This window comes from Pimephales promelas, chromosome 11, assembly GCF_988280905.1.
Source record: "Pimephales promelas chromosome 11, fPimPro1.hap1.1, whole genome shotgun sequence".
In the NCBI taxonomy this organism is placed as follows: Eukaryota; Metazoa; Chordata; class Actinopteri; order Cypriniformes; family Leuciscidae; genus Pimephales; species Pimephales promelas.
The window spans coordinates 29,127,159-29,142,750 of record NC_142779.1 but is presented as its reverse complement, the minus strand read 5'-3'; the positions used below and the strand labels follow the sequence as shown (position 1 = coordinate 29,142,750).

Here is a 15,592-nt window from a genome sequence, read left to right as displayed (position 1 = left end):
TAAAAGTGCAGCAGAAATAAAGTTTTTTTTTTAATCATAAAAACTGTTATTGCATTCTATTGCAAGTCTAGGCCTTAATACATCTACTTCTTAACTGCACCAGGAAAAAGAAAAATATTTTAACAGTACTAACACTCCAAACAATGTTAGAAATGCCAGGGTACAATGTTAGAAATGCTAGAGTACATTTTTTACATAAGCTTAACACACAATTTCCTCCATCCATCCATCCATCAATCCATCCATCTGCAAAAAAATATGTTATGTTAAAATAATGTTAAAGTCAGAGGTCGCATTAGACTTTTGCACTGTCTGTCATTTTAATTTTCATATTATAATGATAATAAGACATTTAGTAGCTTCTTTTTTCACAAGCATATAGGCTGCATTTATTTGTGAAAGGAAAGTTGAACAAACACCGTTTAAACAGTTGTCATGGATCATGAGTGAACGTGATCATCCCTTCCTCTTTACTATGTTACAGAATGAAATAAACAGGAATGAACATCAGAAAATATGTTGAAAGATACAGTAATTTAAAAGAAAAATTTCAGATTCGTCTGACAATAAAGTAAAAAAGTAAGTAAGTAAGTAAGTAAGTAATACAACTTAGCAAAATCCCCACCAAAAAAAATAACACTTGATGTTAACGGTAAAATACTGTAAAAATGCTACAGTGCAAAACTGTTAATTAGTAAACAGAAAGTTTCTGTACAATGCACTGTAAATAACTGTGATATAATTTTACAGTAAAATACCATTAAATTTACAGTTTTTGAAAGTGAAAAAGAACAAATCTGTATAATTTACAGTAAAAAAACATAAATTGACATTCCCACAATTCCCTGTGTGACAGTTGACATTTAATGTTGTTAATTAATGTTCATTGCTTTTTTTTTTTATTTCATGTGTGTTACAATGATGGTGCTTAATGTTTTTGTGAATGAAATTGTGCAGCTTCTTTAAACAAGAAGGCCTGCTTTATACTGTACAAGTATTCACTTGTGATGAGCTGTGATTGCCCATGTAACTCTCATCACTGCTGTTGGTTGTCAGTGTATTACAATGGTCTAAAACAGATATCAATACGTCAATAAGTTGGTGAATCCACATTTTATCAGAAAATAAAATACGGTTTATTGTAAATTTTAAGTTTAGTCTGTAAAACCATTAACGTTTCTACCATATTTTTAACGGTAAAGTTCTGGCAACCACAGCTGCCGTTTTTTTTTACCATCAAATTTACGGTTTATTTTTTACAGTGTATCATGTCTTATGTAATTGCTCAATAAGCGTTGAAAAACAATGTCACATAACATTATACCACAGAAAACCCATTCGTTGACCTTAAACCTGATTATTTTTCTTGTCAGCAAGAGGAGCATTGTGCCAAACATATGCACCTTATTACACATATTTTTTTTTACTGTTCTTTAATATTTAATGTATGTTTGAATGAATCTGTCAGTTTTTTTTTCATTGCAGTCACCATTTAAAACAAACCGAACTGAAACTTAATTATGTAAGTAAAAGGCTTGAACAAACTTCTCCAACCCGGTCTCATCCCAAATCGTCATATAACTGACGTTTTGGGACGTCTTTTGACCATACGTCAATATTCGCCTTTTTAGGGCCCCCTTAAACGTCGGTAGATGAGGTTATGGGATCCTAACTCTACCCCATACCTAAACTTAACCCTAAACCTAACCCGTCACCTAACTGACGTTAAAGGTAAAGCGTCAGTTGTATGACGGCCCGGGATCGCCATCTACCGACGTTTAAGGGGGCCCTAAAAAGGCGGATATTGACGTATGGTCAAAATACGTCCCAAAACGTCAGTTATATGACTTTTTGGGATGAGACTGTGTTAACTTCTCGCATCTGTTTTCATTTTATTCTGGAGACTGAACTCGCGCTCTGCTGCCAAACTGTAGTGCACTTGCCACCAACTGGACAGGGGTGGGAATTATAGTTACAAGTTACAATAGATCAGACAAAATGACAGACGGATTTTTTTTTCAGATTTTTCCATTACAACTAAAAATATTCAGTCAATGATGGAACATTTTTAGTTAAAGGGCACCTATTATGCCCCTTTTTACAAGATGTAATATTGGTCTTGGGTGTCCCCAGAATGTATTTGTGAAGTTTCAGCTCAAAATACCCCATAGTTAATTTATTATAACCATTTGAAAATGTCATTTTGGGACCTGATTAAAAATGAGCTGTTATGGGTGTCTGCCACCTTAATGCAAATGAGCTGCATATCCCCGCCCTGCCTTTGGATGAGGGCGTAACATGAAACCTATGGCAGTCGTTAAGCAGAAGGGGAGAGTGAGAGACGTGCTGTTTTGAATGTCATTCAGTGAATCGGAATATATAAATAGTACTGAGAGACTCAGGCAGAATAAACACATGAGAATGGACCAGTACGTCTCGGTATGGTTATTTGATACCTTTATGTAATTATAGAGTTGTTATCGCGTCTTTTTGCAAGTATGGATGTGCAACACAAACACACACACACACACACACACAAACACTAATGCTGGCGCATTTTTTTGAAACTACATACACATTCTGTGATAAAGTTTGCTACGTACAAGCGAAATTACATTTAAACGAGGGACCTGTTGCGTCATGTTTATTTGTCATACAGGTGCTTCTGGGGCAAATGTGAGAAGATGGCTAACTTACAGAACAACAACATATATGCAATTTTTAATACAATATTTTTAAATATATATTTATAAACGTGTGGTTACACACTATACAAACAATGTTTAAATTATATACACAGACATCCTACGACGACAACAACTTTAGACGCATAATTTGTTGTTGAATTGGCTGACAGACTGAAATGACTATTTGCTCAAAAATCATAAAATACACTTACTAAAGGTGACGTTGGATCGCAAACAGTAGATGACGATCCACACTTGAGGATTAATTTTTAAGCCACAACAACAGGATTAACCCACGAGTCCACGACAGAACACTTATGTTTCCAAGAGACATTACCGGCTGTCGTTGAAACAATGGAGGATGGTGTACAGATCACCGAGGGTGGGGTCTATGCCACAACCACACTGTCAATCAAACCCCTTGCTCAATTCTAGGTCACAAAGTGCTGAATCTTAGAACAGCTCGTTCTGAGACAGTGCATAAGATTTATTGAGATTGTAAAAAAAACACTGAGTGGATTTTTATCATTCTAGGGTGGTTTTGATCACACACTGCCAACAACACACATTTATGTTCAAACACCATGTAAATGTGAATTTTGCATAATAGGTGCAATTTAATGAGCTCATTGTTTCTGCCTAAATGAATACATGTTGTCAGCTAACTGAATGATTTGCAATATCTTAGAACCGTACATTTCGGACATATAGTACATTAACACAGTCACCTTTGATAACAGATTATTCTAAACTGTAATGTAGAATTATGTATTTTCTTTAAAGATGCTTTGAAACGATCTGTATTGTGAAAAGCACTATAAAAAATAAATGTTTACTGAATTTAATTGAATTTTCTCATCTGCCTTTTAAGTCACAGAATGAGAGACTGCACAGGATTTGTTTAGATTTATGTCGACTGCACGAGCCAGTGGGATAAATCTGATAAGTTGTTTAATTGTTTTTGCTAGGGCTTGCGGCTACAAAGCAAAGGATGTCGGATGAGATGGTAAACCAAGTTCTTGACTCTCTGTGGTCATTAAAAAAAAAAAAAAGATTGTCCTTAAAAAAACAGTAGGGGTGTAACCCCGGCATCCTGTACATCCAAATTTGCATATTGGCTTCTTCCTCTCATGGCCTCCTAATCATCCCCATATATAAATACTGATTAGCTTCATCACTCTGTCTCCTCTCCACCACACCTGGTGTGTGGTGTTGTATGGTTGCTGTCGCATCATCCAGGTGGATGCTGCACATTGGTGGTGGCTGAGGAGATCACCCCTTCCATATGTAAAGTGATTTGAGTACCAACAAGCGCTATTTAAATGTAACATATTAATAATTATTTCTTGAACTGCTCAGGTGTTGTCTAAGAGAGCATCTTTTGAAGATATTTTTTTTGTGACAGAAGGCACAATTTTTATAAAACTGGTTTCCTGAATATAGAACCAAACTCTGTGTAGCCTTCCTTATGAAGTACTGGTTATGCAGTGCCCCAAGGAGTGCCGTAGCTTGTGGGATGTTCCCATAGTATCAGCTACTGACACAGTGTCTTGTTCCTTACTTAGGGTACCAGGGTTACATGTAGACATTTTCTGTTTTGACTTTCTTTTGTTTTTTTGTAAATGTGGTCAACTTTAACCCTAAATTTCATGCTGACTCTATTTTTGCTACATTGGGAAAAGCACTTTTCACACAACACTGTATGTATTCTTTGCTTTGATAAACATGTTTTATTTGAAGAAAACCGGTGTCAAGTCACCTTTAGCTTTTTTTACAATACAGATTGTATCAAAGCTTCTTTACAGTGATAACATGAAAATAATACAACAAAGTTTGTTTCTAGAAGAAAATTGCAGCAGCGTCCACCTTAAAGGGAAACTCCACTTTTTGTGGAAATAGGCTCATTTTACAACTCCCCCAGAGTTAAACTGTTGGAAGTTAAAACTTCGGAAGTCAATGAGACCAGAAACTGTCTGGTTACTGATATTCTTCTAAATATTAGAAAATAGGCTGAATGGATTCGAAAATGGTAAAACTCAACAATTTAACTCTGGGGGAGTTGTAAAATGAGCCTATTACCAAAAAAAAAAAAAAAAAAAAAAGTGGAGTATCCCTTTAAAGAGAGACAAAGAAAAGCCAGAAAATGTATTTTTGGCTTATGTGGATGAAAGACAACAACTCCCAGAATGCACTTGCTTTGCTGCCCTAGAACGCCAAGCCTACCGGTAACAGAGCACAGTAGTTAAACAACAAGTCTAGGTTACTAGTGAGTCTCCGACTCTGAGATGAGTTTGCCCAAAAATGTGTTTCGGAATCGTTTCGCTTTTGCGTTCTACAGTCGCCATTCATTATGTTTACTGTGGCGAGCAGGATGAGACTGAGGGCTGCGGGAGAACGGCACGAGGCCGGTGGGGTGATTACCGATGAGCGACACCTGTGAGAGGCAGCGGCCTCGTATCTCTCACGGAGGAGCGGGTTTTTTCTTAGCAATGTTAAAACGCACATCAACCGATCACTTGTTTAGCGTTCATATAAACATTACATTCAGATTCACCAATCGGAATGAATTCAGTTAGATTGAAATAAAATGTGTGCATGTAAACACTGAATGGCGACTGCAGAAAGAAAAAGCTGAATCCCGCACATCAACATGTCAGGGAAAAAGAGGATGGTAACCCCTATTTACTCAGCTTTCTCCACAGAACTAGAGCCTGCTATCTTAGCTTCCAAAAAAAGAAGGCTGACACTATGTGTACATTCTGTAAATGAGATCCAGGTGAGATCCTCTATGGGCGGGTTGAGAACATGAGGAACAGCCTGTACTACTGACTGTAGTCTTTAGCCTCTGGCCAAATAATCCTCTGATGACGCAAAATTGTGATTTTTTTTGTTTTTGTTTTTCAAAACAAAAAAAATACATAAATCTCTCATCTCAGAGGGATATGAGGGTGAAAAGCATGGTAATTTGAAAATACAACTGGTTTTCTACTAATACAAAGCTTAATGCTAAATCCTAAAGTATCCCTTTAAGTAAGGCAGATAAATAATATCATTGAATATTAAATTAAATGTCCCAAACTAAGCAAGCCAAAAGCCAAGGCAACATTTATGTATACATTTGTGGAAAAAAAAAATGTAAATCAGTCGATCTGCTAAAAATAACTACCTTACACAAGTGCAGTGTTTGCTTTATGCTTAACGTCTCTACTTATCATACTGTTATGAATAGGATGGGTCACATTTCCTAGTCCAAGTGTCCACTGACACTTAAAAGCATTCCACATCTACAGTATCCATTTCCACTGGGCCTGTGCACTTTGTTTTTGTTTCTCTTAATAATCTCTTAATCCATTTGACACTTGCAGCTCCAAAATTCAGTACATCCTTCTAACAGCTTTCTCCAGGAAACAAATTGACCCTTGACTGCTTCAAGAACTGCATTTGTGCTCCTATTATACATTTATAACAAGAATTTCACAGGAGTCTCTTCTTTAGCTGCATCTGAAAGGCACTAGATCCATCGCCAATTGTAAAGGATGGTGTTGTGTAATTTATATTTCAAGAAAGTGCAGTCAAAAGATCTGATAATAAAGCACTTCCTGTCTTCTGTGTGAGGGTATTCATGGGATCTGAGAATGAGACAGTGCCTACACTCATGGAAAAACAGAGAGAAATACCTTCAATAATTGTCATCCATATCTTTTACAAACAAAATAAAAAGCCATAAAAATGCATGTGACCATGTTGTGCACATATGGTCAAAACAAAGGTATCATAAAACTGGCATGATGGGAAGTATGGAGCATAGGCCTCACCTCATCTTCAGGTTGCCCGGCTGTGGCTGTCCATCATAGATGGAGACAATGTCAAAATCCTCCTCCAGAGCGAAGGTGTGGAATGACAACTGTATCCTATTTCGCTCTCCAGTGACTATGATCCATGTACAGTTGGCATAGTTTGGGTAGCCGTGGGGAAAGCCAGGACTCTCTATAGTTCCATTGAGACCTTGTATCAGGCCACCACAAGTCTGACCTAAGGACACAAAAACAGGAATTTACCTTCATTGCATATTTTCTGCATTTGCAAACTCTTAAGCTGTGCATAAAAAAAAAAAAAAAAAAAAAAAATAGAAGGTAAGAAATGTGCAGGTCATTGCTATAGGCTACAATATGTGTCCTTTTGGACATATAAAGCACCTACTATCCTCAGAATATTATTTTAAAGGTTTTTAAGAGAGTCAGTAAGCCTTGTTTTTTTTAAGTATGCTAAAGTGTACAGCTTGTACAACAGATCTTAGAAGAAACAACTTTCTTTGGTTGGCATCACTTTTATGACCTTTCCCCTCTACGCACCAGCAGCTCCATTCTGATATGTTGAGAACAGCCCATTCTTACCCCCAAAGTGTCACCTATCTGACGCCTTGGGAAGCATTTTGACCATGCTTCAATATCTGACTTTTAGCGTCAGTTAGATGACGCCCTAGGATCGCGTGTAACCCTACCCCCACCCCAGACCTAAACCTACCCGCGTCATCTAACTGACGCTCGAATATTGAAGCACGGTCAAAAGGTGACACCTTTGGGTGAGAATGTGTTGTTGAGAAGTATATTTATTACATATACTTCATAGTATGGATGTTTAAATTAGAGGTCGACCGATATGGTTTTTTCACGCCGATACCGATCTTTTACAATCGATTAATGCTGCTGATTTATTTAGGCCGATATTTGGCCAGTATTTTCTTGGATTTAAATCTCTATTTGAAAGGAGCAAAACGCAAGTATCTGAGTTTTTGCAGAACTACGCCCCCTCTGGCGACAAGCGAAACTGCGTGCGCGCTCACACACATATACACGCACGTTTGCACGAGCTGTTCATAACCAAAGGAGCATCAGCCGCACACTTTTGTTAGTCATAATGAGGTAATACAGTTATAAATCTGCAGGTCATTTAAAATATATGAAAGAAAAGGCATTCAAGTACACACTTATGTGTGTGTGTGTGTGAGGGGAAAACAGGGGTAGACTAGTAGAAAACTTCGGTTTTTGTTTCCATCTATCTCCATATTGAACTGTTTTATGTGCTTACTGTATCCACTTATGATTGAATTATTATGGAAACAAGTTCATGAACAATATAAGTTATTACTTTGTATAGGACCCGTTTGAGCCCTAGAGCAGACCGGAGATCTCTCCGTTTGTTGAAAGCCTTCCCGATGTTGACTCGTCTTATTCCAACGACTGGCACTGGACAGACAGAAGTTGTATTTTCTTTGTCTCACGTGGAGTTTGCGTTGGGGTTTGAAATGAACTACAAGCTGGTCTCTTTAGGGCTGTTTACACCTGGCCACAATGCGTTTTCTCAGATCGGATAGCTGTCTGATTTATCAAAATGATTCCATTACACGTGGTCACATAAATGTGTTTTTGCAAAACGGATATAATCTGTTCTTCAATTCCCGCGCTAAATAGGCTACAGAATTCATGAAGTGTACGTCACCGAAAGCAACAGATATGAGCTGCATTTTATTAATCATCGGCTAATTTCAAAATCAGCAAAGACTGCAATAAGAGAGAGCGGCAACATCCCTGGTAAAGATCAGTTCATTTCTTTACTTTTAATGAAGATGGTAGTGTTAAGAGTCTGCGACTTACTTTCACTTTGATTTGCGATAGATTGCGGTGCGCTGGCTTGATGAATAGGCGCTCAGCTGCTCATCTGAGGTGATGCGCTTCGTCATATATGACTAAAATAACATGACATAACCTATAGCCTGCTTTCAACAACCAGATGTATTTACACTTGTCCAGTTTTGTCTGGAATACGGCCCAGACCACGTCCTCAAGTGATTTGAGCGATCGGATTCAAATCCGTCTCGAATGCGTTTCGGAGGGCAACCTGGTCTTTTCACAATCGAATAGCTATCCGATCACAGAAAACGCATGAAGTGACCAGGTGTAGGCTAAACAGCTCCTTTGAATCCATCTTCTACATTTGTGGAAAGTTGACTAAAGTTGTGTCGCTCGAGTTGTCTTCTCTGATACGGGGAATAGCGGGGAATACTCTACAGTACCTGCAAGACATAGGCACATAGCCAGGCGAGTGTGAACGCGCATGACGTCACGGCCAGTCTCAGATTCGAGCCCGAATCCCTCTTATTTATTTTACTGTACAGGATTATAGAGGCGATCTCAGTGATCAGAGAAGGGCTCATTCAGCCCATCAGGCGATTGTTTAAGCATGTATGGGTTAGAAAACAGCTATTTTTAACATGAAATGTTGCACCTTCGAAAGATAAAATGTAAAAGAAATGATAATTACTTACTATATAGACAAACTTTCTCAACAAAAACATTTTATCCTCTCAAAAAATGTCCTGAAACATGTATTTTTTGGTTTGTTTTGTTTGTTGACGGACAAAGACAAATGGACATAATCATCACAAAAAAGGAGAAAAAAAAACTTTACATTTTTTATTTTTTTTTATATAAGATTTACTATATTTTATTTAATTTAACTTCTAACATTAACATATTTCACTAGTAAATTGCTGTTGAACTACAAACACAACCACTAGATGGGAAAATGATATTTTTTACAAAAACTTTAAATGCACCACAACACACCGTCCGTCTGTTGTTCTTCAGACAATGGCATCCCGCTGTTGGACCTTTTAGTCTACAGTGAAATACAGTCACACTTTACACTGTTTGGCCAGTATTTTAATCATGTTTATTCCAGCTACTAACTAACGGTCAGTGTTGTGCCTGAACGCGTTCAATGAAAGATAGTTCATGAATGCGTTCATATTTAGGTCTGCTGCTCACTCAGCTGGAAAATGACTCTAGCGGCAGCGTGCGTCAAACACGTGTTTCACGACAACACTAGGCTGCCCACAGATGCGCCTGCCTAATAATTGTCTTGATATACTTGGATACTGGCGGATGCCGATTATGTAAAAAAAATGACAAAAATCGGCCGATTAATCGGTCTACATCTAGTTTAAATTGGTTAAGAACACAGTTCATGTCAAAGATAATATTGGAAAAGCTCAGTTAAAGAATGCGTGGTGCAAAGTTGCCACAGCTAGTAAGCATGATGCGGTTAGTCCTGGTGTTTCTCAGAGGAAAAAATACCACAATTAATTCTTCAAATCCTAAATGTATCATTTAGCAGCCTGTGTGAGGGGTCATATTATGTGTTACATTACTTTTTCATACAAATATGTGTTTTGGAGATATATCAAATACAAAATGTGCCTTACCCTCTTTCCATTTTGGTCAGTAAAATGTATTTATTTGTCAATGTAATGTCCGTTGTTTGTTAATGTTGTGTTCTAACAATTGAGTATCAGACTCTTAATCTCATCCAATAATGCATCCAACAAAATATTAAATTAATAGAAATGTACAGTACAAATTAAAAATGAAGATGAAAAAATAAAAAGGAACATGAATGGGTTGGTTTTGTACAGAACTTTGCGAATGATAAGCATTCAAATGTAGTTGCACAAATTGTAATAATAGGTAAATCTAGTTGTTAATTCAAACTATACACAAGTAAGAGGAGGCCATGCCATGCAAATATTTTCAGAGCATGCTGAGCCTAAGCAACAGCATCAGAAAAGCGATTGGCTTCATTAAAGGTGTAGGTGTATAAAGCTAAATAATCAGAGATTATATCATTGTCCTTTCAACCTCTCCTGTTTTTCTGCTGAAAGCAAAATAAGGCAAAATCGTTCCACCCTCAGTCAGGCACCATTAGCAAACGTTAAATAATGCTTGTGAGTGTATCTGCATATAGATGTTGTCATTGATTTCAATTTACTCTTGTTTTGGTTCCTCAGCGGGGCTTTGTGTCAATCTCAAGTCATGCATTGCTGATTATGGCTGACAAAGTGCACACTTTTGTAGACCACAGTAAAGCCAAATGGCTCTGACAAGCTGGGAATGAAGCAAGCTGGACTCTTAAGGAAGTGGCCTGTGTTTCGTTTAGGCCCGTGTTGATATAAATCTGTTAAATAATCAGCTAAAATGTTTATAAAAATGTTTAAATCCAGAAAAATCCAGCTATTTTAACCAGTGTAACGGCCTGTGTAATTACCGTAAAATTAAATAAAATAATAGCCCGGGCTTTTATTTTCCCAAATTGTCGAACTACACCGGCTTGCATTTGAGACAGCCGTCTATATGAGACCGGCCTTTATAATTTAATGTTGAGATGTTGTTCATTGATTCTCTAATCTCTAAAAATCTCCAAATGCTCCACGTAAAACTGGTGTCTTCCAATCTTTTACTATCGTGTCAATAGGCTCTATGCACAAACCCTGCTGACGTGTGTCCGAAAGAATCTCAGTCAACTTCTTTACTTCCGGAAGCGCGTTCTGCAGGCCAAGTGTATAGCGGCAAAACTTTAATAAAATCCGTTTTCTCAGAAACGGAGACAACGATTTTAGAAACGCTGATTCGCTAGTCGAATTTCGTACGATATGAGAGAATACTAACCCTCAAAGTTGTTGATGTAGCTCAAAATCTATAATTTAAATAACTTCTCTTTTTTAGCAAGTGTAATTTGACACTATCTCCACCTAATGCAAAACCGGCTTCTGACGCAGCACTGGATGTAACTGGGCGTGCTGAGACAAACCCGGAAGCGATCGTGCATTGAGTCTATTGATTTGATCAATATGTGCGAGGGAGAGAGAGCCCTCGATTTCCGGTTTTGCTTCCGTAGAAACCATGGAAACACCAAAGGTGCTTTAAGGTGTTTTATTAGACAGGTATGCACCAATCGAGCTACCAAAACGAAACGAGCGGTAGCGGGCGACTGCGCCATGTATGCAAAATAAAAACAGCAATGCAAAATTCCCAAGCTCTAAGCGTCACCCTGATTCATACAATAAGATTATTAAACATATAAGAGCCTACATTAGCACATCCATGAATATAATTTTTGTCTAAATCACTCATCAGATTGCTATCCATCAGCTGTTGAGGTGAAGACAACATCTCCTGATTTCACACTTATTCACATCGGCATCGAGCTACGCATTTGTTATTGTTATGAATAATCAACATTTAGGAGCGAAACTTTCTGTGCCTTTAAAATATATTTTGATTTATCATGAATACTTGTAAATAAATTTGCCATTTCATCAATATTTTAAAGACAATACAAAACAAATTATTTTAGACATTTTTAAAGTAATTTTTAATCACATATAATTGCATAGGCTATTTAAACTATAATGCATATGAAAAAAGATGCATGTAATTTTAAAGTGAAGGCTTAGAAGACCCTTTAGTTAATGTCACTCCTTTTTTCCTTCTTGGACAACCAAACAATCACAGTCTTCAAAAGACTGTGTCATACATAGCAACGGGGTCAACCCCGCCTCCTCACTAAGATGAACGTTTCTGTCTTTTCCTTACTCAGACTTGCTCTCAGATCGGTCCTAAATCGCTCTTAAGCTAAGACTCCTATGTAAAAGTTTTTAAGTTAAATTAAGAGTTTTTTGAGAGGATTCTTGGAATCTTTTTGAATATGGGCGAGAATTGCGATCTCCTTCAACTACTTCAGTTCAGTTCTCGCGCATGCGTCGTGGAAATCTATGGAAGTCTCGTTATGGAAGTGAAAGGCTAACATATTCATACTAAGAGCTTACTTATACTACACCCTAAAAGTATATAATCTATTGTTTAATTTCATAGCAACATACAGGGTCACGATGTGAGTCACCTAAACAAGTATTACGTGACTTGCGTCTGTCTTTTCGTGTGATGAAAATGCCTGATGTTTGCATCAAATTTGATGATTTTATTAAAAAAAGAAACACAATATAAATATAAATATGAATACTTAGGGTGTTAAAATATGTTCTCAGAACTGTAGACTGTTCATAGACAGGTTACGGATTCAGATGCAGCATTTTTCGGCTTTGAGTGAAATGCAGGGCAGTGGTTTGAATATAAGGTCCCTCGCTGAACATGTTACAAGCTCCGGCATGAGATCCAGTGACCTTACGGACTCGTCGATTACACTTTAAATTACTTGAAATTTGATAAATGAGCTTAAATATAGGCGATGTGTATCAAAAAACGTTATGAAATATGCTATACTGTAAAAAAAAAAATTGAGAATAAAGGAATTAGCATTCAAACCAGTGGTTTGGAGTATTTTTCAAAAGTTTACAGGATTAAAGTTAATCTGTAATCATTAATTAATTTGAGGAGGGGAAAAAAAGAAGCTAGTATTATAGTAAAAATGAATCAACCCAATATGCTGGGTTAAATAAACAACCCAATTTGCTTAATAAAATTAACCCAAGATGTGTTCTCTCCTATTTCATCCAGCCCTTAGGTTTTTTAAAACAACAACAACAACAACAACTGGATTGTTTAAACCCAGTGTTTTTTAGAATGTCAAATTGATTTGGGTTTACAGTATTCTCTTTTTTTTATTTGTCAAGGTAATAAATGAAATAAATGCAGATCTAACTTTTTTTTTTGCAAATGCATTTACTCAATTCATAAGGTATATTTCAATAATTTCACAGCTTTAAAATTTACTCATCATTTTAAAGTAGTTTAATAATTAAAGTTTTTAGAGGGCAATTGACATCAGACTCCATCAAAGACAATACATCAGCAAGATCACCAGATGTTGAGTAGATGAAAACATTAGCTAAATTAGCTATGATTAAGCAGTACGAACATTCGAATGGGGGCTCAGAACAAGGATTTGAAAACAGCAGGGTGAAATAAAGCAGGTGTTTCTATACAAGCAGATTTTAGAGTGAAAAAGTTGACAGTACACAGATGGGATGTGGCGTCTCTGAAATGTTGACACTCATTGAGCATACACAATGTGGCTAAAAATGAGAATAATTTATCTAAGCCATCTGTAAATTATGGCATTTTCATTCAGTTTAGTCCGTATATGTGAATTACTATATATAGAATCTTGTAAATGGCCATTTCTGTAGTGATTCAAGCCTGTTGGAAAGAAATAGCAATTCGTTGTACAGGTTATAAGGCATTCCAAGCGGAGTCAGAGGCTTTAAGTTTTATATAACTATCCAGGTTGACTATTTTATCTATGGTTTTAGATTTTATCGTCTTCTTTTTATTCAACTTGTTTATAAAATCATTAAGTTTCATACATATGAAAAAATGCACTATGATAACAAAATCAAACAAAGGGTTTCATTCATGAAAAAATGAGTAGAACAACTTCCAAATGGCCTTGTCAGTGTATGTTTACACAGCAGCAGATCTCAGTCCTTAATGGCGAGTTCACACAGCACGATTTTCAAAGTAGTCGGGTCACTGTTCTTTTCACACTGCACGACTATCTGGGGTGATATTCAGTCACTGCTGTCGGCGACAGGTGGTTTCACACTGTATGACTTTACAAAAGAAAGAATCACAGACAACCTCTGTCTGGTCCACACGCAAGATCACGCGTACATGAGACCAAAATTGTTATTAAAAATGATAGCATGCAAGAGGATTTGTGATTCAAATTGTCTGTGCACTGATTTGATGGGAGCTGCCTCACAGGTGATATCACTGGGATAATATGATACTGCTTCATTGATAGGTTAACAGTAGTGGAATGTGTCTCTGCATAATAAGGGTTATATCTGACCTGGTGTTGTCTTAATAAGGGTGCTGTCTAACCAGTTACCAATGGAAACAACCCCAGTTCCTGGCGTGTTTTGTAGACCATAGTATGTTGCCACAAAACAATTACAACAGATTCCTTGTTAGTAGCTTGGAGCACAGTTTTACAAGGTCGCCCATCCTATGATATCTAAGGGCAATCATTTTATGTGGCATATAAATAGCCTTGAGATGATGGCAGTTGTTGGCTTTGATCCACTTCCTCCCGAGTATCCATGATGTCATGTGAGTGTCATGATAGACAACATGTTGGTTGTCTCATTGTAAATTGTGATCAAATCTGTGTCATGATATACAGTGAAGTATTTGAACACCCTGAACATTTTGCAAGTTCTCCCACTTAGAAATCATGGAGGGGTCTGAAATTGTCATCGTAGGTGCAAGTCCACTATGAGAGACAAAAAAATCCAGAAATCACAATATATGATTTTTTAACTATTTATCTGTATGATACAAATAAGTATTTGAACACCTGTCTATCAGCTAGAATTCTGACCCTCAAAGACCTGTTAGTCTGCCTTTTAAATGTCCACCTCCAGTCCATGTATTATCTTAAAGAGCCCCCATCATAGCATTTGAAATGTTCCTATTTTTGTTTTAGGAGTTCCCAAAAACAGTTTAACATGCATGCAAGGATAAAAAACACTTTATTTGTCTTATAATATGCATTAATTTTTAACTGATTTTCTCACCGACTCCCAAATGATTCGTACAACGACTCATTTTTCCAAACCACTCTTTTGTGTGACGCTAATAGGCGGTGATTGGTCAGATGACAGACCCAGTCAGTTATTGTTTGTTAGCATAACGCATAAACATATTGATAGAGCACTGCAGTACTACAAGATGCTCTATTCTTTATGACAACTCCAATAACAGCGACAAACATTTCACATATTTAAAAAAAAATTGACATTGGAGACCAAGAAGCTGCGCTGAGCGTAACTTACACACACACACACACACACACACACGCGCGCACACACACACATACTTATTGCGCCTTCCCTCCTCGCGCCCCGACGCTACAAAACCTTTCAAAACCCATAAAAGCAACAATTATTATTAATACTTGCAGGTTGCGATTCATAGGAGGAAGCTGATCCACATACACTGGGTAAGTACTAGTAGTAAGTTACTGAGCCCTCCTTCAGAAACAACCACTTGCGAATCCACATTTGAATTCATTTATGTTTTTGAACGATTCGTAATTAAAATGAT

The 15,592-nt window shown here is 37.1% G+C and overlaps 1 protein-coding gene across 2 annotated transcripts in view; it reads right to left on the bottom strand.

Moving 5' to 3' along the window:
- The window catches only part of csmd1b (CUB and Sushi multiple domains 1b), a 756,823-nt gene that overhangs the window by 516,732 nt on the left and 224,499 nt on the right, over positions 1-15,592 (bottom strand). For both annotated transcript variants that reach the window (XM_039652188.2, XM_039652197.2), the window contains exon 2: positions 6,503-6,719. In XM_039652188.2, the coding sequence (XP_039508122.2) occupies positions 6,503-6,719 (217 nt within the window). The remainder of the gene's footprint in view (positions 1-6,502; positions 6,720-15,592) is intronic.